Genomic DNA, 25,525 nt, shown 5'->3' on the forward strand with positions numbered 1-25,525 from the left:
ATCAAATATTACAACACTGTGTGGTGTTTCACTAGTTTGCAAGTGCAGTGGTAGAAGTATCCCCTCTCTCAACCCATGAACAAAAAAAAAGCATCAGGCGTGAATACTATTTTTGTCATAATTAATTTAATTTTGAGCTAATAGGTACTTTTAACCGATTAACAAAATTGAAAATTGAAGAGTTCTAAAAACAATCTTCACTGTTTCAAGAAAATCGGCAGAAAAATACATTCAATTTGGTCATGAATATTATTTTAGCTTTTGCTTCATGAGTATCATGATGTACAATTGAAAAAACATCACTACTTTTTATCATTTTGGCGAGGTATTCTATTGACACTTACTTTTATTGCTGGAGGTTTAATGTAGTTCAACAAAAATATGTGACCTCTTAAACTCAGTAGCTCTAGAACCTCGGTCTTACCCGCTGTAAAGCACTCTCTTCCACATATCACCTCCTAGCTTCTCACTTCATCCCCCTCCCCTGCCCAGCCAGCTACCTTACCACTCACCTGCTCTCACCTATTACCTGTCAGTTTGCACTTCTTCCCCTTGCACCTACCTTCATACACTGGCTTTGTCTCCTTTCCTGTCCATTCCTGGTTCTTGGCCCCAAAAGGTAGACTGTTTATTCCCCTCCATAAATGCTGCCTGCCCTGCTGTGTGCCTCCAGCGCTTTGTGTGTGTGTGTTATAAAGCACTCTTTCTCACTAAACTTTGATGCTGTAAAATAGACTAGCAGCAGATTTCCAATTGTTTTTATTATCAGATGTTGACTACTGCCTGTCAATGTAATTCATTTCAAATTTGATGGTGTGAATAGTTTATATGCAGAAAAATGTACTTATACTTAATAATAGCACCCATTCCTTAAAAGCAATCTAAAATAATTAGTGCTTTCTACCTTCCACGCATTGGAATCATTTTGCTTATTTACAAAGTTCACAAGTATTTTGTGGTGCGGAGTCCTGTGGTTTCATGACATCAGATGAGTGTCCAATATCATTGAGGTTCTAGTCTGTAAGGTAACCCTAAGGTATTAAATGAGATATCATTAAAATACAAATGTCTTTTGTCTAAATCATAAAATACTTCGAAAGTGGTGCTTGTACTGCTTCAAGATTCCCTTCCTAAACCCTGTCTGGCAGGTGACAAAGTTGTCACAGATGATATTCTAACCATTTCTCAGTTTGGCCTTCCAAGGTAACTTTGGGACCATTTTCTGATAGCTTTGCTTGGCTGGGAAACTACTGGACAGAAAATTTCCAGAGAGTTTACAGGATTTGCTGATGAATTAGGCAGCATAATAATAATGTTGGTCTGATCAAACAGATCAGGTGACAAAACAGCAGCAGAATATACAGCAAAGGCCTGCAGAGATTGCAAGAAGGCATTGGCAGGCAAGTCTTATTAAAATCAATGACAAGGCAAAATATTTCCAATAATAATTCATACTAGCCAGTAAAAAGTAGTAATTTAACTTCAAGGTATCTACCTACTTGGAAGTAAAGTGGATCCACATCTTTGTTCCAAATAAGGAGCTGTTTGCAGTGAAGATTTTGTTCTGTTGGTGTTGCATTTGCACTAAACTTGTATAGCTGGAAATTGTCTTTAGACAGATTGCATCATAATCAGAGTTAATTTTAAAAGTTAATGGTAGCAAATGCACGATTGAAGATTGAACTAGCACTTATTTTGAGTGTGCTATATAATATCAGCTACATATTAAAGTGAATTTTGGTACAATTATACTGCATGTCAAAGACAATTTCTTCTTGCTTTGGCTCGAGTAACACTTATTATCTAAAATGGTTGACATCGTAGCCATCACAGACATAGTAAAATTAATGTCTATTTGGTCACATTTAATTCTATATTATATTTGTGTCATCTCTCCAGAAATTCTGTATCAGTGAATTGAAAAATTAATTCAAAAAAATAATCTTTAATTTTAAAAATCCTTTCTGATTTTAAACAGCATACTAGATACAAGGAGTTATAAATAGTTTGTTAACAAATTGCAGCTCCCTTTCTGTTGTACAAACATTATAACAAGTGATAGAACAACTTCTACACAAAAAAGAAGTCTGCAGAAATGGTACTGCAGCTGGTAAATATTCTGTCCCCTAGTTAGAATTGGCTCACAGTTTACTGTGTTCAAAGGATACATTCTGAAAGAGAAACATTCTCAGAGTTCTCTAAAGGAAATCAGTGCTCCGATGACAGTGAGGTCAAAGTTGTGACCACATCATCATAATTAAAAGGAATGAATCATCCCTTGTGGGTGTTGATGAAGATAGGGAAGGCAACTGGAGAGGCTTTGCTGTTAGCATCATTTAGAGAGATGCTAATCTTCCCAGCAAATGATTTTTGAGCCAGTGTAAATGGAAGTGAGCCAAACTGGGAGTTGAAGGTATAATCAACAATTTATACAGCTATCAGGCAATGATGCTTTAAAGGGCATTGTTGCTAATTATAAGACTGTCTTTAATAGATTAGCACATTTCACTTAATAGGATAATTAAGTTGGAGGGAAGCTGTCTTACTAATTGACATGTTTCTATTTACATATTAGCTGTGTAGTCAATTTATTTATAGAAAACATTGAGCTTAATTTCAACTTAGTATGCTTGAGAGTTTAGAAGACATTCTAAATAACTAACAGCTAATTAGACCACACTCAGGTGATTTTAACTGCCTCTTTGAAAAACTACAGGGATGGAAACAGGAGTGACTGATATAGCGACATATACTTGTTTTCATTAATCTGTAATACATGGAGTTTTGCATCAACCCCATCTCATTAAAGCAATTGCAGTTCTATTTCACAGGCCTATTTTGTCCTGTTTTGTGAAATACCCATTATCTCCTTAATTTATAAATTTGCATTGAAAACCTCCATACAGATAAAGCTGTTACTATGACAACAGTATTTCAAACCCATGTCTAGATGCTCCCAATGTTAAACTATTGAGAGAAAACAGACTTTTCAAGTATATTATACCTTTATTTTTAGCTTAGAAACTGATGGACAAAAGATGAAGTCTAGTCACATCAAAACTTTATACATTGTTACTAAAGTTCATTCCAATGAAGTCAGTAGAATTGTAGGCAGATCAACTTTGTAGTATGCTTAATTCTGCCAGTCAGAGATGAACTGCTAGGTGCCATTGTTATTGATGAGATGGGTATAGAATGCATAACTTCCCTCATTCTGTCATGGAATCATAAAGGATGAAAACAGGCCTTTCACCCCCCTGAATCCGTGCCAATGACTGAGAATTGATTTTCATTAATCCCATATTAATCTCATTTTAGTCTCCTAACAATTACATTCAGTATCACAGATTCTACCACTCACCTACACACCATGGACAATTTACAGCATCCAATTAGCCTGCATGTCTTTGGGATGTGGGAGGAAAGTGGAGCATCTGGTGGAAATGCACATCCTCACAGGGACAAGATGTAAAATCTTCATAGACAGCCGCTGTGAGTCGGAATCTCGATGTGCTGGACTGCTGTGGTGTTCCTATCCTTGTCTGATACTGTGATAGAACAAAGTCTTCCACCAGACCAGTGGTCAATGTCCAGAATAGGAGAAAGGTTACACATAATAAGTGTATTTTACCATAGATTAAAGTTAATTGAAGACAATGGTCATCAATGTCTGCAATTGAGCCATGCACAATCAGGGTTTACTCCTGAAGCTGTTCCAATGACTGTGTACTGCCTCAAGGCAGCAGAGGTTTGAGATAAGAGTTTTCTTTTAGATGAGCTGCCAATTATGGCTGACAAGTTCCATCTGCCCAAAGATTTTAAGATGCCCGTAAATTGCCTTTGTCCCTTCTCCTGTCAGTAGAAACGCTCCACTGGGCTTAATAACTAAGCCACACACAAAGGCCAGGAGCTGGACTTGGTTGTTGGAGGCTATTTGAGTCGCACACCATTGGGAGCACTTAATAGGCAGTGGGAGCTTGTCCCCAATACCTCCCCCAGTTATGACAACCTTAAGGAACCGAGTCTCTGGCTAGATTAAAATATATTTTAATTTAAAAAATGTAAAATAAAATTAAAAACATGTAAAACAAGGAAAAAATAATTCAAGCTATTCCAACCTTTATTCTTTTCCACAGGTTTATCAACTAATTCATAAATGCTTACATCTTATTTGAGCAATTAATGTTCCACAAAGGGATAGGGAAGTCAGAAAATTAAGCAACCTATTCAAAGTTTGATTGGCTGTCAATAACAATAAAATCTAAATTAACAGTTTATATTAAATATCTTCATTTCTGCTGCAGTTCTAAACAATAGAAATATTAATTGCTAATGCTTTTAAAGTATTCCTTCAATGGGTAGTACCTGAAGACTTTCATGTGTTAAAATGACACCTGGTTCCAGTGGGCTTTGCCCTACAATGTATGCACACCCAAACACATTGCAATGTAGCCATTTCCTAATGTTTTTACTGTCACCTTTCATTGAAGTGATGAATGTTTCTCTGAATTCCTTTGGCATTTGAGTCATTCCTGGGTCCTCATTATTTTTAATGCTTTTCCTCCTCTCTCGACCGATCATGACACACTTCATCTCGCTGGCATCCCGGTTTCTAAAGCTGACATAGATCCTGCCTATTCTCTGTACTGTGACGAGCCCTGTTTGCCACCTGGTAAAGACATACTGCATGCAGTAGTGGTGTTGGAACTGCTTTGATTGCCTTTAATTCTGAAGTGTTTGAAAATACATTTAGGTCTAGCTAGTGAATTGATCCTAATCTGGCATGGCTGATTTTCCAAAAATAATCAAACATTTCTACCTCCCCAATTATGGAGATGATCTATAAATAATTAATTTCTATTATGCCAGCAATGTACTGAATGTTTCTCAATATGTCTCCAGATGCCTGTAGCTGGATGGTTAATACATATGACTCAACACAGACTTACCATGCTCATTAGAAAAAATGAAAGCTTATTTAACTTTCTTGAAATTAGGGATCTAACAGCCTGCTTTTATGTAAGGAAAATCATAGCATGAACCTTGATCTTTTATTTATATATTGGATTTAACCACATTTATTAGGAGGAAGGAAAGAAGAAGACAATTTATAATCAACCCTTACATTCATCTGTGTCATCCTGACTGTTACTATGCCAAAAAATATTTGTGTGAATGTATTATCACAGCACATGAGAAAGGCTGGTTTCTTTATTAAAATGAACAATATCTAGTTCTGGATTGCTTACAAAAGGTAGTTGGGAGCAGATCTAATATAATATACACCAGTGAATGAATTAAATGTATAGTTAAAACAACAGACCTCGAGAAGGACCATAACCTTGTCATAGGGTTTGGAGGCTTCAATGCCTCAATGACAGGGAGAGCTATGTTGGCTGGAGTCAGGGGCTTTTGCCATGGCTCTTGGTAGGGTCAGCAATGCCAAACAGGTAGAGAGGCCTTTGACCTGTTTGACATGGGTGACCCTACCAAGTGGTTCACTGATCCTCCAGGTTTGGGCCTTCACCTCAGCGCTAACAACACTAACGTGTGAAACACAATTGTTATGGAGACAGCAATGAGGAATCCTTCTGTATCAGTGTGCTACTGCATGGACAGACAGAGATGGGGGGCCTTCATTGCTGCCCTAATCACCAGCAGCATAAAAGGCAGTAGTAAGTAGAACAACAAAACCACTTTGATAGGACATCTGCAGTAGGCACCAATAAGTACATAACTGAAAGGCTATCATAAAATGGTATTTACACACACAGTGGAACTTATGAAATCCAAGCAAAGATAGCTTTCAGTGTGCTTTTGCTCCATTTTCAAATGTTTCAGGCTGACTTTATGACAGCTTTATATTTTCTGATTGTCTCATGGTACACAAAGTCAAAGGTGAACGATCATCAGAAAAATAAATTGGCACTGGATAATTTAGTGAAATTGAAGTATATTTAACAAACTCTAACATCTGTAGAATTGCAAAAGTAATATATTCAGGGCAAAAAAGATATTTGACAGTATTATTATTTCTTTGGTAAGGTATGAGTAATTGCTTTCTGCAAGATTTCAGAATTATAGATTAAGCCAAAGTAATAATGAATATTTGTGGTCAATAAAATATTTCTGTATGAATTCAGATCATGAATTCATAAACCTCAGTAGCGTCAGTCACTGCTATTAACTAAGATTCTTCTTAGGAATTGATTAACAGAGCTATCAAGTCATGGAGTAGCCCGAGCAGAAATACACCCAATCGGAGTAGGTTCATAGATTGGTTCTGGGATTAATGTATGAGGTGCACTTGTTGGCTCTGGGCCTGTACTCGCTGGAGTTTAGAAGAATGAGGGGGAATCTCATTGAAACCTAATGAATATTGAAAGGCCAAGAGAAAGTGGATGTGGAAAAGCTGTTTCTTCTGGTGGGGAGTCGAGCACCAAAGGGCGCAGCCTCAGAATCGAGGGATGTCCATTTAGAACAGAGGTGAGGAGGAATTTCTTTAGTCAGATTGTGGTGAATCTGTGGAATTCATAGTCACAGACAGTTGTGGAGGCCAAGTCATTGGGCATGTTTAAAGATGAGTGTTATATTTTGTAACTCCAAAACATTAAATTAATTCAAAGGAAGACACGGGAGTCTGGGAATGTAGGCTTAACTTTGTGGTAGAGTCAAGATGTATGTAGTTAATGTGTTTATACATATAGCCTGTAATGAATTATTTAAATGAACAAGAATTTAAATCAACCAATATAGATACAGAAGATTACTCAAATATTATTGAAATATTGAATACACAACAATGACGCTGATAGGGCAGCAAAGGCAGGAAAATGGGGCTGTGGGGGATAACAAACCAACCATAATGGAATGGCAGGGCAGACTCAATGGCTAATTCTTTTCCCATGTCTTATGGTCTTATTGAAGCTTCCGCCTCACGGCTCCAGACCCAGGTCTAATACCGACCCCTGTGTGGAGTTCCCCATCTGGCTCTTCCAGCTTCCTCTCACATCACAAAAGGTGTGCCGATAGGTTAAATGGTTTGTGTAAATTGTTGCTACGTAGGTGGTGGCAGGAAAATCAAGGGATGAATTGCTAGGCATAAGGAGACTGTGCTTCTTGGAAAATCCATGGGTGGATTTGGATTTATGGGATTGGTCTGAGAGTTAGTATAAACTTGATGGGCCAAATGCCCTTCTTCTATATCTTAGGAAAAATATGAATCAAAGTACAACATAAAAAGTAGCACAGCCCACCATGATTATGCTATAAACACCCATCTACACGAATCCTAATGTTTCCCTCGTAGACTTCCCCATATCCGCTTGAACAATCCACTACCATCTACTTCTGGTCTGAACCAGGTATTCAAAGGACCAAAAAAACATATTTTATATAATGACAGATATGAATCACATAAAGATAGAAACAAATCAGTTTTTTACCCTTCCCCTCCCCTCTTTCTTTTCCCCACTCTGGCTTTTTACCTCTCCTCACCTGCCTATCACCTCCCCCGGGTCCCCTCCTCCTTCACTTTCTCTTGTGGTCTTCTCTGCTCTCCTATCAGATTTGTTTTTCTCCTGCCCTTTACTCTTCCTACCCACTTGGCTTCACCTTTCACATTCTTGCTAACCTCCTTCCCCTCTTCCCACTTCTTTATTCTGGCATCTTCCCCTTCCATTTCAGTCCTGAAGAAGGGTCTTGGCCTGAAAAGTCGACTGTTTCTTCATTTCCTTAGATGCTGCTTGACCTGCTGAGCTGATCCAGTGTTTTGCGGGTGATGCTTTGGATTCCCTGCATCTGCAGACTTTCTCATGAATCACATAGCTGCTTACTGTGGTCACAGAGGCTAGATTGCTTAGTTCAATTTGCAGAATTCATACAGTCAAAGAGTCATGAAAAAGTACAGCACAGAATGAGACCCTTCAGCCCATCTAGTCCATACTGAACCATTTAAACTGCTTAGTCCCATTGACATGCACCTGGCCCATAATTCTTCATATCCCTGTTATCCATGAACCTATCCAAACTTCTCTTAATGTTGTAATTGAGCTCGCATGCATCATTTGCAATGACAGCTCATTCCACACACTCATGACCCTCAGAGTGAAGATGTTTCCCCTCATGTTCCCCTTAAATTTATCAGCTTTCACTCTTATTCTATAACCTCTGGTTTTAGTCCCAACCACCTCAGCAGAAAAGCCTACTTACATTTACACTATCTATACACCACATAATTTTCTATACCTCTATCAAATCTCCTCTCAATCTTTAATGTTACAAGGAATACAGTCCTTAACCTTTTTAATCATTCCTTCTAATTCAGGTCCTCCAGACCCAGCAATTTTTCTCTGTACTCTTTCAACTTTGTTTACTCCTTCCCTGTAGATAGGTGACCAAGGCTGCACACAAGACTCCAAATTCAGCTTCACCATCACCTTATACAACTTTAACATAACATCCCATCAATAAATTGGGCTTCATAAATCAATATTTTGATTTATGAAGGCCAATGTGCCAAAAGCTATCTTTATGATACCATCTGTGATGCTACTTTCAATGAATTATGGACTTGTATTCCCAGATCCCTTTGTTGTACAGCACTCCTCAGTGCTGTTGTATTCACTGTGCAAGACCTACCCCGCTTGCTCCTTCCAAAGTGCAACACCTCCCATTTGTATGCATCGCATTCCATCTGCCATTTTTCCAGCTGGTCCAGATTCCACTGCAAGCTCTGATAGTCCTCCTTGCTGTCCACTGCACCCCGAATCTTGGTGTCACCCACGAATTTGCTGTTAATCACATAGTCGTCTAAAGCATTGATATAGACGACAAACGACAAGACCCAGCACTCCACTGGTCTTATGTTCAGACTCTTGAGTAAACTGTTCCACAAAGCATACAGAATGAATGACCTGAGGTGCCATTCTTCCCTTCTACAGTAGTAGCTTTTCATTCACCCAACCCTTATCACCCACATCCCCATTTTATACAAATAGAAGACTTCACATGAGGGATGGTGCAGATCTGTTCCCTAAACATTCCATGTGACTAAACAGGATATTGTGCCCTTCTAAATTTAGTTTATGAGTGGGGAGATAATTTTCCTTTCATGAGCACTAATGTCTACTTTCTTAACATAGAGCATGGGGCATAGAAGAGTCCAGCACAAGAACAGGCTACTCGATCCACAGTGTTGAGACGAACCAGCTGAAAAGCAAATCAAAAACACCCAAACACTAATCCATCCTACCTACACCATGTCCATATCCCTCCATCTTCACTACATCCAAATGTCTCTGATGAATTTGCCTCCACCACCATACCAGGCAGCACATTCCAGGCATCCATGACTCTCTGAGTGAAAAATTTAACCCTCCTGTTCCCCTTGAACCTATCCCCTCTCACCTTCAATGCATGCCCTTGGGTATTAGCCCCTGGGAAATCGATACTCTCTGTCCACTCTATCTGTGCCCCTCATAATCTTGTGTTTATTTCTATGTCCTCCATTACATTCTTGCGTAGTATGTGGCATGAACTGCAAACTATCTGTGCAACATCCTTTGTTGTGGACTTGCCTTCCTCCTTGATCTATTGGACTGATGACCACCCATTTCAGTTTCTTCAACAATTTTCAGCCTTCGACTCAATCATTAAACATCTTCTGCAAATGATTTCCACATCAATAAATCTCCCCTTGTACTGCATCACCTTCATATTTCCTTGTAAGTTACTTTCATTTATCTTAGCATCTTTGCAATTAGCAAATTAAAACCTTGAACAATGTAAGTGATAAATCCCACTTCCATAACACAGTATAATCAAACTCGTCCAGCTAACCTCTGAGTCACAGCTTTCTTGGTATTCGTTATCATGACTGGAAACCATGATGTTTGATGGTATTCTTGTTCAAGTGACCCCAGCTGTGAAACACTTCTTAGTGTTTTAGTATTCCCGTTAGATTCATCTCTTCTTTGATGAATGGATGAGAAGGTATGGCATTGATTAATCTATTTTGGCTGTCAATTGAATCTAATTTAATTAATTAATTGATTGGCTGAATAGTCACATTTATATGGTGATTTTCATGAGCTCAGAACATCTAAAGTTCAAGTTCAAATTTAATTGTCATTCAACCATATACATGAATGCAAACAAATGAAACAGCGTTCCTCTGGGGCCAAAGTGTAAAACGGGGTACCAACAGTTACACCCAGCACACATAGCACATGCAGTAAACTAAGACTGCAGAAAGTCATACAGCTACAAAAAGATTAAAAATTAATAATAATATATAGCCCAAGTCCCTGGGTGTCATGGCTTGTAGATTGACGGATGATATGCCATAGCCACATTTCTGCAAGGACAGCCTGCAGCAGTTCCTTATCTGGTAGCTGCACACAAATGCAATCTAGCTTGTCTTTACTGGAGGGACCAGCCCCCAACCCAGTAAGGAATCCACTGGCACAGAGCTCCAGCGACTCCGTCCCTGGTGGATGCAACAGGTGACCCGCTAGGTATGAGGACCAGGCCCACCCCACCATTGAGGCACGCACCACTGGTCTCCCCAATGAACTAGTGAATCGGACTTGTAGTATTCTACACCAGCAATGTCCAGCAGGGCCTCATGGTCACAATAAAGTTCAAAGTGCAAAGTACATTTATTATCTAAGTATGAATACAGTATACACCCTTGAGGTTTGTCTTCTTGCAGGCAGCCACAAAACAAGCACAAAGAACCCATTCAAGGAAAAACCCCAAACAAAACCATCAAACGCCTCCTGAGAGGAAAAAAGCACAAACGATAAAAAGTAAACCAGAGACCCAAAAAGTGAGTCCTCAGCGCTGTGCTGATGTTCGCAAAAAAATGAAGAAAGAAGTAAACAAAAACACAAGGACCATGGACTGCAGAGCCCCTGAAAGCAAGTCCACAGCCATAGAGTGCTTGAAAATAAAAATCTCCAAGCCAATCATTTCCACTATTTGTTAGACGATGCCTCCTGCAACGAGACCAGCTCCACCTCTATTGAGTTGGGTAAACCTGCCATACTTGAGATTCTTAATATCCATTAAAGTGTAAATGCACTTTATAGTTAATGAAATACAGTCTCTGTTGTAATATCATAAAGAGTACAGTGTATTCCCACACAGAAAGTCCAGTGAAATTTAAGGTTATACAGTAATTTTATGAAAAATATTGCTTCCAGTTCTAGAGAGGGTTTAGCAGAAGGGATTTCTGTAATTGTAGAGCAATCTGCTTTGTTATATTAGTTACTGCTAATGCCTTCTGAAATCGTAGCTCTAGTTATATGAATTAAATTTGGACTAGAATTTTGGAACCTACAACAGAAATCTGCTACCTTTTTTCTGCCCTGAGAAAGACAATCAATATGTTAGAATATAGAAAAATCATAAAAATAGGAAAACATAGTATTCTCTCAGTACAATTTGAAATGCAAATTCACTGGATTTCACATAAATGCATGTTTACCTTTGACTTCAAAAGTGATGCATTGTGTTAGTATTATTTCTGGTGTTACTGTCACTGATCCTTACAGTTCTGATAAGCTTTCTCTATTGGCTTGTCAGAGATAATTCTGTATTACAGCACATTGAGCACAGTGAACTGATTGTGCAAAAAACCAATGAATTATAGGTTTATTAGGCCTTACAACACTGTCAGTACCAGTGATGCCAGAATACTTTATGAATTATATTTTTATTCCTTAACCTTGCATCAGTTTTAGCTTTTGAACAATTTTTTAAAAGTATCTGTTAAAATACTTTAACTTATTTATTTATTTATCTTATTAATATAATACCCAGTGTTATTGATTGCAATTGATTCAAATGGTTTTATTTTGAGATATGCATAAGTACATAAATTCCATAAAGAGGAATTAATTTTAAATATATTTAAAGTTCTTTTGCAAAGTTTGGTTATAATATGGAAAAAATAACACATTCCTTTAATCTTAGTAATCAATATCTATGAAAAATTAAACAGAAAAGTGTTCATAACTTTTGGAAATAAACTTTGAAACTTTTATGCTTTTTATAATTCTAATTTTACTCCCAAGAATGATTTTAGAATAGCCTTTTATCTTGTTGTTTTTGAATTTCTACCAAACATACATAAATATTGTATCATACATATGAGTTAATCAATATTCTAAATGATTGCTAGATCAATGTACTAGATAAGGACTTCTCGTACAAAATGATTCTAAAAATATAATACACTTTTTAAATTTGGAGGGATCTGATTGGATAATTTTTTTTGGCATGTTGGGTGATCCAATTTCTGTAAGAGTAAAAATGTTATTAAAATTGATGATTTACCACATTGATCACAAAACCTACTATCATCATTTTGTGTCCTCTGTGTTTTTGGTGTCAAAATGCATAGAGGACCTTGGACAGGCATTATAGAATCAAATGATGTGCAGCACATGTCTGAATGCCATGGCATATACTCTGTGTTGATCACTTATGATAAAGCAAGCTTTCACAGTTACTGCGAAACCTACCTCTGACTTAAAGGTACTCCACTGAGACTTTGTCTCGGTACCCATCGCAACACTCTCTCTCAAACTTGCAAACCTTGCCCCACCCTCCATCCTCTGATCTGAGCTAGTTTACTTGGCAATTTGATAGTTCTCAAATTTATCCATGAGAGATCTGTCTGGATATTTATGTTCTACCATCTTTCTGCAATGCCTCGTCCAGCAGTCAGATCTCTGACTGCAATCCTCCACTGCCCAATGGTCAATTATGTTGCCTAATTACTGACTCCCACTCAGAAGCCTGCAAACCTGAACCACCAGTTATTGACTCCAGTACTTCTGCTGCTAATACATCCCTGGCCTGACCCCAAACCTGTCATGTGGAATCCTACAAAATTTACTGGCCCACCCATCCTCCTTTAAGCCATTCACCCATTATTTTGACATAATTCCCACATGGATCAGGATTCCTTTGTGTCCTCTATATCAGTGAATTCTCATTAGAAAGACCACATTTTGAATAGCTCATTCCTTAATTCCTTAGTGATGTCTTACTAAAGAATTAAGCAGTGCTCTAAATGTTGGTCCAGTGCTTAATAACTATTAAGCAAGCCCTTTCAAATATCATCGAAATCTCAGGCCAATGTATTTTCAGACATTGCTTGTCATTCTTAGCAAATAATTCACAAGGTAACATTTACAGCCTCTTTTTGATGAAAAATAATCATTCATCTTAAAAATCCTTAAAGGCACCAAATTTCTCAAAAGATGGTTGAAGAAGTTTGGTATGGGCCCCCAAATCTAAGAACTTTCTACAGGAGCACAATTGAGAGCATCCTGACTGGCTGCACACTGCCTGGTATGGGAACTTACCTCCCTCAATCTCAAGACTCTGCAGACAGTGGAGCGGACAACCCAGCGCATCTGTAGATGTGAACTTCCCGCTATTCCTGGTTCCTTTTTGCAGTTTCAGATCTGTCCTCAGTGTCTTCCTGGCCTCCTCAGTGATCAGGGTGTCAGCTGTTTTCTGTGAAGTGACAGCCACAACTCCAGGCAACGCTTCCCAAGCTGCGTCTGAATTATCAGCGGAGGTCGGATTCACTGCTTATCTGCTCTTTAAGAAACGACAGCATGATTTGAATTAGCATAGGTCGGTTTATTTGTGTGCAGGATACTCAATATTACTTGAGTTTGTGCTACTGGGGAAAATATCAGAATTAGACATAGGCACAATCCACATAGACTACCAGAATGAGCACCGATGGGTGTTGGATCCTTGACTTCCTCACTGGGTGATCACATCTACGCGAATCGGAAAAACATCTCCTCCTCACTCATAATAAACACTAGTGCACCTCGAGGATGTGTGCTTAGCCCATTGCTCTACTTTCTCTACACCCATGACTTGGCACATCTCCAAAACCATGAATAAATCTGCTGACGACACAACTATTGTCAGCAGTATTTATTTGGTGATGAGGAGGCATACAGGAGCGAGATAGATCAGCTGGTTGAGTGGTTTTGCAGCAACAGCTTTGCACTCAGCCTCACACTGACCAAGGGACCGATTGTGGACTTTAGAAAGGGTATGACAAGGGAACACATACCCGTCTTCATCAAGGGATCAGATGTGGAAAGTGTGAGCACTTTCAAGTTTCTGGGTGTCAACATCTCTGAAGATCTATCCTCGGTCCAACATATTGATACAATTACAAAGAAGGCACAGCAGCGGCTATATGCCATTAGGAATTTGAGGAGAATTGCTATGTTAGGAAAGACACTCACAAATTTTTACAGATGTACCGTGGACAGCATTTTGACTGGTGCATCACCGTCGGGTATGGAGGGGCGACTGCACAGAGCCAGAAAAACTTGCAGAAAGTTGTGAACTCTGACAGCTCCATCATGGGCATTAGCCTGCCCAGCATCCAGGACACCTGCAAAAGGTGATGCCTCAAAAATGCAGCATCCATCATTGAGGATCCCCATCATCCAGGACATGCACACTTCTCATTGCTACCAAAACAGAGGAGGTACAGAAGGTAGAAGGTAGAAAGGCATAGACTGCTTTCTAAATAGGGAGAAAAACCAAAACTTGGAGGTGCAAAGGGACTTGGGAGTGCCTGCGCAAATTTCCCTAAAGGTAAATTTGGAGGTTGATTTGGTGGACGGGATGGCAAATGCAATGTTAGCATTCATTTTGAGAGGACTAGAATATAAGAGCAAGGATGTGATGCTGAGTAAGGGATTTTCTGAGACCACACTTTGTGTATTGTGTTCAGTTCTGCCCCTTATCTACTAAAAGATCTGCTAGCATTGGAGAAGGTCCAGAGGAGGTTCACAAGCATGATTCTGGGAATGAGAGGGTTAATGTATGAGGAGTGTTTGATGGCCCTGGAACTGTTCTCCCTGGAATTTAAAGAATGAGGGGTTTCTTATTGAAACCTTCCAAATATTGAAAGGCCTCAATAGAATGGATGTGGAGAGGATGTTTCCTATAGTGATTGAGTCTTGGACCAGAAGGCACATCCTTAGAATAGATGGACATCCACTTAGAGGAGAGATGAGAAGGGATTTCTTTAGCCAGAGTGTGTTGATCTGTGGAATTCGTTGCCATGGATGACTGTGGAGGCCAAGTTGTCGAATATTTTAAAGTGGAGGTTGATAGCTTCTTGATTAGTCAGGACATCAAATGTTACGGTGTGAAAAAGCAGGAGAATGGGATTGAGAGGGATAATAAATCAGTCGTGATTGAATGGCGGAGTAGACTTGATGACACCATATAGCCTAAATCTGCTCCTTTTCTTATGGTCTTATATTAAACTTGAATCTGATTCTGGTCTGCATCTCCCCCATTTTACACATTTTCACTTAGAGAACACAGAACATAGAACAGTATAGCACAATACAGGCCCTTCTGCCGACCCTTTAACATATCCAAGATCAATCTAAAGCTTTCCTCACCCATTGCTTTCCATTTTTCTTTCACTTGTTTGCCTTAAATGTCCCTAATGTATCTGTCTCTACCCTACTGCTGGCAGCATGTTCCATGCACCTACCACCCTCTGTGTAAAAAAAGTTACCTCCAACATCCCTATACTTTCGTCCAATTATCATAAAATTATGCATCCTTGAATTAGCCATTGATGTTCCGAGAAAAAGTATACATGATTACATCTTGTGGTTTATGCTCATGAATAGAATAGAACTTTATTTTCATTGCTCAAGACAAAGAGATTGTGGTGCTATCCAGTCCTGGCAAGACAGATATTTACAATGCATGTGCTATGACTTAATTTAAAAATCCTTTATTTAAATGCAACGAGTGACTTCAATAGTCCATATTACTCAAAGGCCATTGGCAAGCTGGGGAGTTGCATTATTCAGCTGTACAATACCCCTCAGGAAGAAACTGTTTTTCAGTCTTACTGTCTTGGCTAAGATCTTTCTGCATCTCCTACCTGATGACAGGAGATTGAACAGACAGATGGGTCTTTAATGATGTTACAAGCATGCCAAAGGCATCAAGAGTTGTACATTGTCTCCAAGTCCAGTGTTTGAGTTCTAATAATGTGCTGAGCCGTTCTAATCACCCGTTGGAGTGCTTTGTGATCGGTCTTTCTGCAGCTAGAGTACCACACTGTCATTCTGTATGTCAGTATGCTCTCTACTGCACATCAATAAAAGTTGGCCAGCAATTTTTGGGGCAGATTAGCTCTCCTTAAGCATCTCAGGTAGTATAGTCACTGTTGTGCCTTTTCTACTATCAAGGTTGTGCTGATGGACCAAGACAACTCCTCAATGATGTTCATCCCCAAAAACTTGAAAATAGAGACCCTTTCCACTACCTCACCATTTCTGAATAGTGGGGCTTTTTCATGGATCTTTGACAGTTTAACAAGATAAATCGTCTGAATTTTCGTTACATAGAACATTGAACATAGAAAACCTACCAGCAGAATACAGGCCCTTCGGCCCACAGTGCTGTGCTGAACATGTACTTATTTTAGAAATTACCTAGGGTTACCCATAGCCCTCTATTTTTCTAAGTTCCATGTTCCTATCCAGGAGACTTTTAAAACACCTCCACCATTGTCGTTGGCCACCCATTCCACGCACTCACCACCTTCTGCGTAAAAAACTTACCCCGACATCTTCTCTGTACCTACTCCGCAGCACCTTAAAACTGTGCCCTCTCCTGTTAGCCATTTCAGCCCTGAGAAAAAGCCTCTGGCTATCCACACATTCAATGGCTCTCATCATCTTATACACCTCTATCAGGTCACCTCTTGTCCTCCGTTGCTCCAAGGAGAAAGAGCAAAGTTCACTCAACCTATTCTCATAGGGCATGCTCCCCAATCCAGGCAACGTCCTTGTAAATCTTCTTTGCACCGTTTTTATAGTTTCCACATCCTTCCTGAACTGAGGTGACCAGAACTGAGCACAGTACTCCAAGTGGGGTCTGACCGGGGTCCTATATAGCTGTAATATTACCTCTCAGCTCTTAAACTCAATCTCACAGTTGATGAAGGCCCAATACACCGTATCCCTTCTTAACCACACTGTCAACCTGCGCAGCAGCTTTGAGCGTCCTATGGATTCGGACCCCAAGACCTCTCTGATCCTCAACACTGCCAAGAGTCTTACCATTAATACTATATTCTGCCTCATATTTGACCTGACATAATGAACTACCTCACACTTAACTGGGTTGAGATCTATCTGCCACTTCTTAGCCCAGTTTTGCATCCTATCGATGTCCTGCTGTAACCTCTGACAGCCCTCCATATTATCCACAACACTCCCAAAGTTTGTGTCATCAGCAGATTTACTAATCCATCTTTCCACTTCCTTATCCAGGTCATTTACAAAAATCACAAAAGGGGTCTTACAGGTTTACGTGGCAAATAAAAATATAATTAGAATTGTATTCTCTAACTATGCAATAATTAATGTCAAACGCTTGAACAACATAGGCATCTCACTGTTTTGCCGAAAGATAAATTGCCAACTTATATCAAAATATGACATTAACAATTTTATGTTTGCTTCATTCAATAAAATATCACATGCACCTTAAACCCGAGAACAGTAATTCTGCACCATTTCTTCATCTATCAATATACTTTTAAAAAGAAATTGCATCTGAGTTGTTAAGGAAGTCCCACAAAGTATAAAGAATAACACAGAGAGTGATTAGTTAACTAAGTAGAATGAATTTTAAACCCTCAGTTTTATCTCCCTTTGAATCAGTGTTAGCTACGAGCTTGCGAGGAATTTTTTTCTGCACTATCAGCTCCTGTCACATACACCACAAACATGGTATCAAGGAGACTAGATGATCTCTTCTGATTTTTCTTCCTGTGTTGCAAGTTTGTATTACTCTTTGTTCTCCCTTTCTTCATTCATCTCATCCTAACAGGAAAACAGCAAGTTGGTGTCGACAAAGTTTTAAAAGAAGCACCGAGCCTCAGAGGCAAGAACTGGTTTTATGTTGTTCATTAGAATTTTGTTGGCATTACCTTCAAGGAATTCTATCACTTGAGCTTCCATCCCAAATCAATGTGGTAAATAGTAATGCATTCATAAAAAATTGTGTTCTACCATTGACCAAAAGGTGTAATCAATAGAAAAACTGTGTTCCTTGAAGGGAAGTATTTTTGCAGTGGATTGAACACGGATTATGTGACTTTAAAATGCTTGCATTATGAGTTTCATCAGTTGTGACATATTAGTCCTCAATCTATGTCTGATTTTACTGGATATTCTCCACACTGGTTATTTTGACAGGGTGGAATGTATTAAAATACTTCAATATTCCATGAAAATGGACTGATTGGAAAGGAATCAGATTGTACCACATAGAAATTCAGTGAAGTTAAGATACTGAATATCCAAAACAAATGCTAACATCCTGGTGTAGTGCGTTTAGCACTACTGACCGGGGCTGACTAGACAGTTCCCATTCAATGATCAGAAAGATAAGAGAGCTTTACTTTATTCCTAACATGTATTGAAATGTTTAGACACTAATACATAGGTTTTTGGTTTTGTGAATGTTCATTGCATGTTTTCTAAATGAATTGCATCTCTGTCTTTGCTTGTCTGCTTCTGCCTTTGTAGCACCTTTGCTTGCTTGGAAAAATGCAGTATATACAGGCTTCACACAGAGAATCAGGGAAGTTGTTCTTTTTACATCCCCCTGAAGGTAGCAATGGCCTCAATCCTTCAATAAATTCCTCTGTGCATATTCTGTGAACACTGTTGGCTCAAAGCGTATGGGAGTGTATTTTCATTTTGACTGCCTGGCGTAAGCATTAAGTCACTGGATACAGAACCTTTCAGCTGATTTTCAGCTGGGTATGACTGGGGTAAGGATGAGGAGTGTAAAGGCTTTATACCATGTTGATCCACTGTCTAGGTACTGTCTTCCCACTGAGATTTGAACTCGGAGTAGTGACGATACAAATCTAATCCATAACGCCATTAATTCTCACTGCAATAAATTGTACAGTCTGTTTTATCATTCTAGGCTTCATCCTTCCTTCAGTAAATTATCCAAATCATAGAGAGAATATCACAAAACTTATTTAACAAACATGCATTCCAAAGCAACTGTGACTAAATCAATTGAAATTTCATAGTATTTTTTGTGCCCTTGAGAATTCCTCCGCAAATCAATTCATGTACTTGGACAGAGATACTCCATGGAATTTCCAGAATTAATATTTGTGTCACGTTTTCACACATTCACACAAATTAACACTGTTTGCATAAATGGATCTATATCGGTATAATCAAAGAAACATGAATTTCAGATTTGAATAAAATCAATGTTAGTTTTCTGCCAGTCTCATTAATGAAAGTTATTTTCTATTTTTAAAAACATTTCTGACTGGTTTACTTCACATTTTAAATATAATCTTTATAAAATATTTTCAAAATAAAATTTTGGGCTATTTGGAAAAATTATAAGATTTTTGATTTTATTTATAAATAAATAGCACCTCATCAAAATCTATGGCTTCACTCATTAAGTAAATATTCATACGTACATGCAGTAGGTAATTTAAAAAATGCCTGATGCTTTTTAATTTCTTTCATTGCATCTGGTAAACTAGTTCAAAGAGATTTCCCTAGCACTGTTATGAAAAATATATATATATATACACACACAATACTTCTGAGTAAACATTAATAACTTAATCATTTCTGTAAAGAAAAGTTCACACAATACATGATTTTGCTTATGTTTGATTTCTCCTTTTAATCTCTGAACCATGTTCTTTTTTGTTACTGCTCTTTCCTTATATGCATTCAGGAGGTTTTAAAGAATTAAGCTCAGATCCTATGAAAGTCATAGATGAGGCTGTGGAGGATACCTCAAACTGGATCTATGGCTTTATATCTTTACTGTCTGATATATTATCAACAAAAGAATACCCTGATGACGATATGGATGAAGGTATTGGGAATCTGTAGCAGTTGCACATTATACAATAAAAAATGCTTAGGATGATTAAATTATATAAACTCTGTATCCTAACGGCTTAGAGTAATTACAGTTACTTAGTATTTGTGGCATCATTTAAACTTGAGTATTTTAATTTCTAAGCTTGCCCGTTTAACTATTTGGTTCTTCATGAATTTGGAAACTTTGTGCATTGAGAAAATAAGTGGTACATTTCTGTTTTATTGCCAGGTATAATGAAGGTTATCATCTCTTAATTCCATCAGTTCAGAGAGTAGAAAACAAAATATTCAAATTATTAATTGTATTTTATTAAATAGGCAAACAATCTATTTTGTGCTTCTATGAGGAAATCTGCATTTGCTGGAAATTCAAACAACAACACACACAAAATGCTGGTGGAACACAGCAGGCCAGGCAGCATCTATAAGGAGAAGTGCTGTCGACGTTTCGGGCTGAGACCCTTCATCAGGACGTCTTGGCCTGAAACGTCGACAGCACTTCTCCCTATAGATGCTGCCTGGCCTGCTGTGTTCCACCAACATTTTGTGTGTGTTGTTATTTTGTGCTTCTACCTTTTTATGAGTATTACAAATTGTTTGGAGCAATGGGTTAGGAACTTCCATTTTATCCCAGGAATGTCTGATAAGATGAAAATCTCCTGTTGTTACATTCAGTATGAAGTTTGTTTGATCTGCTACAAACCACTTCCCTCCTGATAAAGTTACAACAGGGTGAAAATGTCATTTCACACCAAACAACCACTCTGATTTAAGACGTTCAGAAGATAACTTGCAATGCTTTATTGACCCAGAAGTTATCTAAAATACTAGCATATCTGTTGTATCAGATTTGAGTGAGCTTGATCAAACACCTCATTCAGGCAACATTAACCCTGGAAACAATTGGATAATATATAAAAGAAAACAATTCACTTTCTAGTATGGGTAACAGATCCATCCTTCTAACACGAAGCATCTCCTACCGAGCATGTCCTATATACAGTATATATACATATTCAGATATATATCTACAAAGGATTTCCATTCATTAACTTGCATCAGCAAAAAGTCTGAGATATAATTTATATTGTCAACGAGTAAGAATCTACGGTGGTAATCTATATTTTATAAGATTGCCCCCATCAATTTTTAATTAGTTCTGCCTAACACTTTGCCTGTAAATAAAGATTAAAAGCTTTTTTTTAACTGAAAATAACCAGAGGATAAAACAAATATGATACTTCTAATATTTTTTTAATCTGTGAAAAAAGGTACATAGTTTTTGTCAAAAATGTGTTTTATAGCTATTTGCCATCAAACCTACCACTGTAAAAAGAAAACGATCCAATGCTTTATTTCCTGAAACTGCCTTAAACAGATCTGGCTGCCCTATTAACAGGTTTGAATACTGGGATAGCAATGAGCCATAATTCCATTTTGTTTTAACTCCTGTCCTAACATGATCCCCAAACCATTTTTGTCGTCACACTGTTCCTTCAAATTGGGAAGGATAAAAAATGCCATCCAAGACATGCTGTGAATGGATGATCATGTTTGGAATGATGCTTTGGTTAAAATGCCTTTGTGCCATGTTGATGTTCTTGATTATAGTTATCATTCTTCCTTTTGAATGTCTTATTTTATTTCCAAATAGCCAGTTTCTAGTCAGTGTGTTGAGTGGAAAGAGCAATCAAATGCTTTTTGACTATGTTGATGCCTTGTGAGTGTCAGTGCCAATTCAGTGTATATGATTAATATACAGTAGCATGGATTTTGAGCTTTGATCTATAACTCCTCATAAAAGTAAGTGCTACTAAAGATATGCAAAAGATGCTCTGACTAAAATTAAATCTTTGAATTTAGTTGTGAAAGTCAAAGAAAAAATTTATCAGAATCAGAATGAGGTATAATATCATCGGCATATGTGACAAAGTTTGTTGTATTTGCAGCAGCAGTACAATGCAATACATAACACTACAGAAACAAATGTAGTTACATTCAAAAATATAAATAAAGGAAGTAGTGAGGTACTGTTCATGGGTTCAATGTCCATTCAGACATCAGATGGCAGAGGGGAAGAAGCTGTTCCTGAATCATGGAGTGTGTGCCTTCAGGCTCCTGTACTTCCTCCTTGATGGTAGCAATGAGAAGAGGGCATGTCCTGGGTGATAGGGGTTCTTAATGATGGATGCTAGCTTTTTGAGGCATCGCTCGTTGATGATTTTCTGGATATTATGGAGGCCAGTGCCCATGATGGAGCTGACTAAGGTTACAACTCTCTGCTGCTTACTTTGATTCTGTACAGTAGACCCTCCCACCCCCACCAAACTAAGTGATCGGTTTAATGCTGTAAGTTGCTTTTCAGTTCATATGCTCCACTTAATGGCTCTCAGATTTGTTGCTGGGGACATCTTCTTGTTATTGTTATTCTTCTTCAAAGACCCAAAATAAATTTATTATCAGAGTATGTATGCTGTCTACATTCCTGAGATTCGTCTTCTCACAGACTGCCAAGAAAGAAAGCAACACCATGATTGGCTTTATTATTGTTAACCCGAATCTAATTCAGTCTTTGTATTTGTACATTCACACTTTTGAACATAATTCAGTGAATATCAGTCTGAAAATGTACTCCTAACTCATGCCCCTCTCCATACTTCCAAAGCACCTTACAAAGTGTAAGCAAAATGAAGTTGATTTAAGGCAGCGGTTCCCACCTTGGGCTCCACAGACCCCTCCGTTAATGGTAAGGCTCCATGGCATAAATGTGGTTGGGAACCCCTGATTTAGAGCTATTTTGCAAGAAAAATCTTGCGGTGCAGTAGTTTTAGACTTATCAAAGTTTAGATTAGCTTAGCCACAGTCCCCATATGCAGGAATAAAAGTATGGGGATGCAAAAATGGACAGAATTTGAATAAATGAGTCTATAGTGAAACAAACCTCCAAGAAGACCACAGCAACATGCACAACACACTGGAGGAACTCAGCAGGTCGGGCAGCATCCGTGGAAATGAGCAGTCAACGTTTTGGGCCGAGACCATTCTCAGGACCTGACCACTTCATTTTCACTATGGATGTCCAATCATACAATTCCATTCCCCATCAAGAAAGCCTCAAAGCCCTCCGCTACTTTCTGGACAATAGACCTCACCCGTTCCCCACCACCACCATACTCCTCCGGCTGGTGGAACGGGTACTCACACTTAATAACTCACTTTCTTCAGACCAAGGGTGTAGCTATGGGCACTCGCATGGGCCCTAGCTATGCCTGCCTCTTCGTTGGTTATGTGGAACAGTCTATGCTCCAAACCTATACCGGTACTACTCCCCAACTTTTCCTTTGCTAAATTGATGACTACATTGGTGCTGCTTCCTGCACCAATGGAGAGCTAGTCAATTTCATCGACTTTACCTCTAACTTCCACCCAGCCCTCAATTCACTTGGTCCATCTCATACACTTCTCTCCCCTTTCTTGATCTCTCAAGAAAGACTGTCCACTGACATCTTCGATAAACGCACTGACTCTCATAATTACCTCAACTATACCTCTTCCCACCCTGCCACATGCAAAAATGCTATTCCCTATTCCCAGTTCCTCCATCTCCGCTGCATCTGCTCCCAGGATGAAGCTTTCCGTTCCAGGATATCTCAACTTTCCTTTCTTTAATGATTGTGGTTTCCCTTCTGCCGTCATCAATAATGCCCTAACCTGCATCTCCTCCATTTCCTGCACTTCGGCCCTCACCCCATCCTCCCATCAACATAACAGGGACAGAGTTCCCCTTGTCCTCACCTACCACCCCACCAGCCTCCGGATCCAGCACATTATTCTCTGCAATTTCTGCCACCTTCAACAGGACCCCACCACTAAGCACATCTTTCCCTCTCTACCCCTCTCCGCATTCCGCAGGGATCATTCCCCTTGTGAGTCCCTGGCCTGCACATCCCTCCCCACAGATCTCCCACCTGGCACTTATCCCTGCAAGCGTAAGTGCTACACCTGTCCCTACACCTCCTCTTTTACCACCATTCAGGGCCCCAAACAGTCCTTCCAGGTGAGGCAACACTTCACTTGTGAGTCTGTTGGGGTCATCTATTGCATCCGGTGCTCCCGCTGCGGCCTCCTCTACATGGGTGAGACCCGACGCAGATTGGGGGACCACCTCATCGAGCACCTCTGCTCCGTCCGCCGCAACAGACAGGATCTCCCGGTTGCCACCTATTTCAACTCTGCTTCACATTCCCATTCGGATATGTCCATACATGGCCTCCTCTACTGCCATGATGAAGCCAAACTCAGGTTGGAGAAGCAGCACCTCATATACCGTCTCGGTAGTCTCCAGCCCCTTGGCATGAACTTTGAATTCTCCAACTTCCGGTAATTCCCTCCCTCTCTCTTCCCACATCCCAGTTTCACGCTGCCTCCTCCTCCAACTACCTATCACCTCCCTCATGGTTCCGCCTCCTTCTACTACCCATTGTGATTTCCCCTTACATTCCTTCTTCACCTTTCCTGCCTATCCCCTCCCTCCTTCCCCTCCCCCACCCCTTGACCTTTCCCCTTACTGATTTTTCACCTGGCACCTACCAGCCTTCTCCTTCCCACCCGCCCCCCGCACCTTCTTTATAGGGTCCCTGCCCCCTCCCTCTCTAGTCCTGATGAAGGGTCTCGGCCTGAAACGTTGTCTGTTCATTTCCACGGATGCTGCCCGACCTACTGAGTTCCTCCAGCATGTTGTGCATATTGCTTTGACCCCAGCATCTGCAGAGTAATTTGTGTTTAAGAAGACCACAGCCTTGTCATAGGGTTTGGAGCCTTGCATACCTCAATGACCCAGAGAGCTTTGTTGGCCTTGTGCTTTGGCTCTTGGTAGGCTCACTTGTGCCAAACAAGTCAAAAGGTAGAGGCTAGTCTTAGAGGGTTCCACTCGTCTTCCATGTTCACGGGTTCAGCTCAGGGCTAACGACCCTGATTGGTCAAAAGAACAATTGCTACAGAAACAGCAATGAAGAATCCTTCTTTACAGACAGAGATGGAGGACTTTCATTGTGGTTCTAAACTCCAACAGCATAATGGGCAGTAAGTGAATAAGTATTGTATAGAAAAACAAAAAATAGAATCGAGAAAGGTTGGGGAGGACGATAAAGAAATTAATAAAAAAACAAAGATAAGCGGATGAATGTTCTAGAATAGGGGCTCCCAACTTTTTTTATGCCATGGACCCCTACCATTAACCAAGGGGTCTGTGAGCCTCAAGTTGGGAACCCCTGTAACTAGAGCAGTTGAGGTAAAAGGCATGTTTTATGAAGAATGGAAATTAGGACATTGGAATATCCAACTCTGGAGAAAAGTAGGAAAAGCATAAATGAGGATGTCAGTGCAGGTGAGGGAAATTGGAGGTGGAAGCAGATTATAGAGAGAATATAAACTCTCCATTCACTCTAAAGTCATTAACACCTGTTATAAGCTTAGGTGAGATCAATTAAGCCAGCAGAACTGCTAATGACCTAAAAATTGAGTTGGTTAATGCTTCTTGTCAGCAA

General features: G+C 39.4%; 1 protein-coding gene across 1 annotated transcript in view; it reads left to right on the plus strand.

The window, feature by feature from the left end:
* The window catches only part of trdn (triadin), a 507,565-nt gene that overhangs the window by 69,645 nt on the left and 412,395 nt on the right, over positions 1-25,525 (plus strand). The window contains exons 3-5 of the mRNA XM_073055375.1: positions 4,619-4,672; positions 17,929-17,982; positions 19,828-19,971. Of these exons, the coding sequence (XP_072911476.1) occupies positions 4,619-4,672; positions 17,929-17,982; positions 19,828-19,971 (252 nt within the window). The remainder of the gene's footprint in view (positions 1-4,618; positions 4,673-17,928; positions 17,983-19,827; positions 19,972-25,525) is intronic.

Source organism: Hemitrygon akajei, chromosome 9, assembly GCF_048418815.1.
Source record: "Hemitrygon akajei chromosome 9, sHemAka1.3, whole genome shotgun sequence".
In the NCBI taxonomy this organism is placed as follows: domain Eukaryota; kingdom Metazoa; phylum Chordata; class Chondrichthyes; order Myliobatiformes; family Dasyatidae; genus Hemitrygon; species Hemitrygon akajei.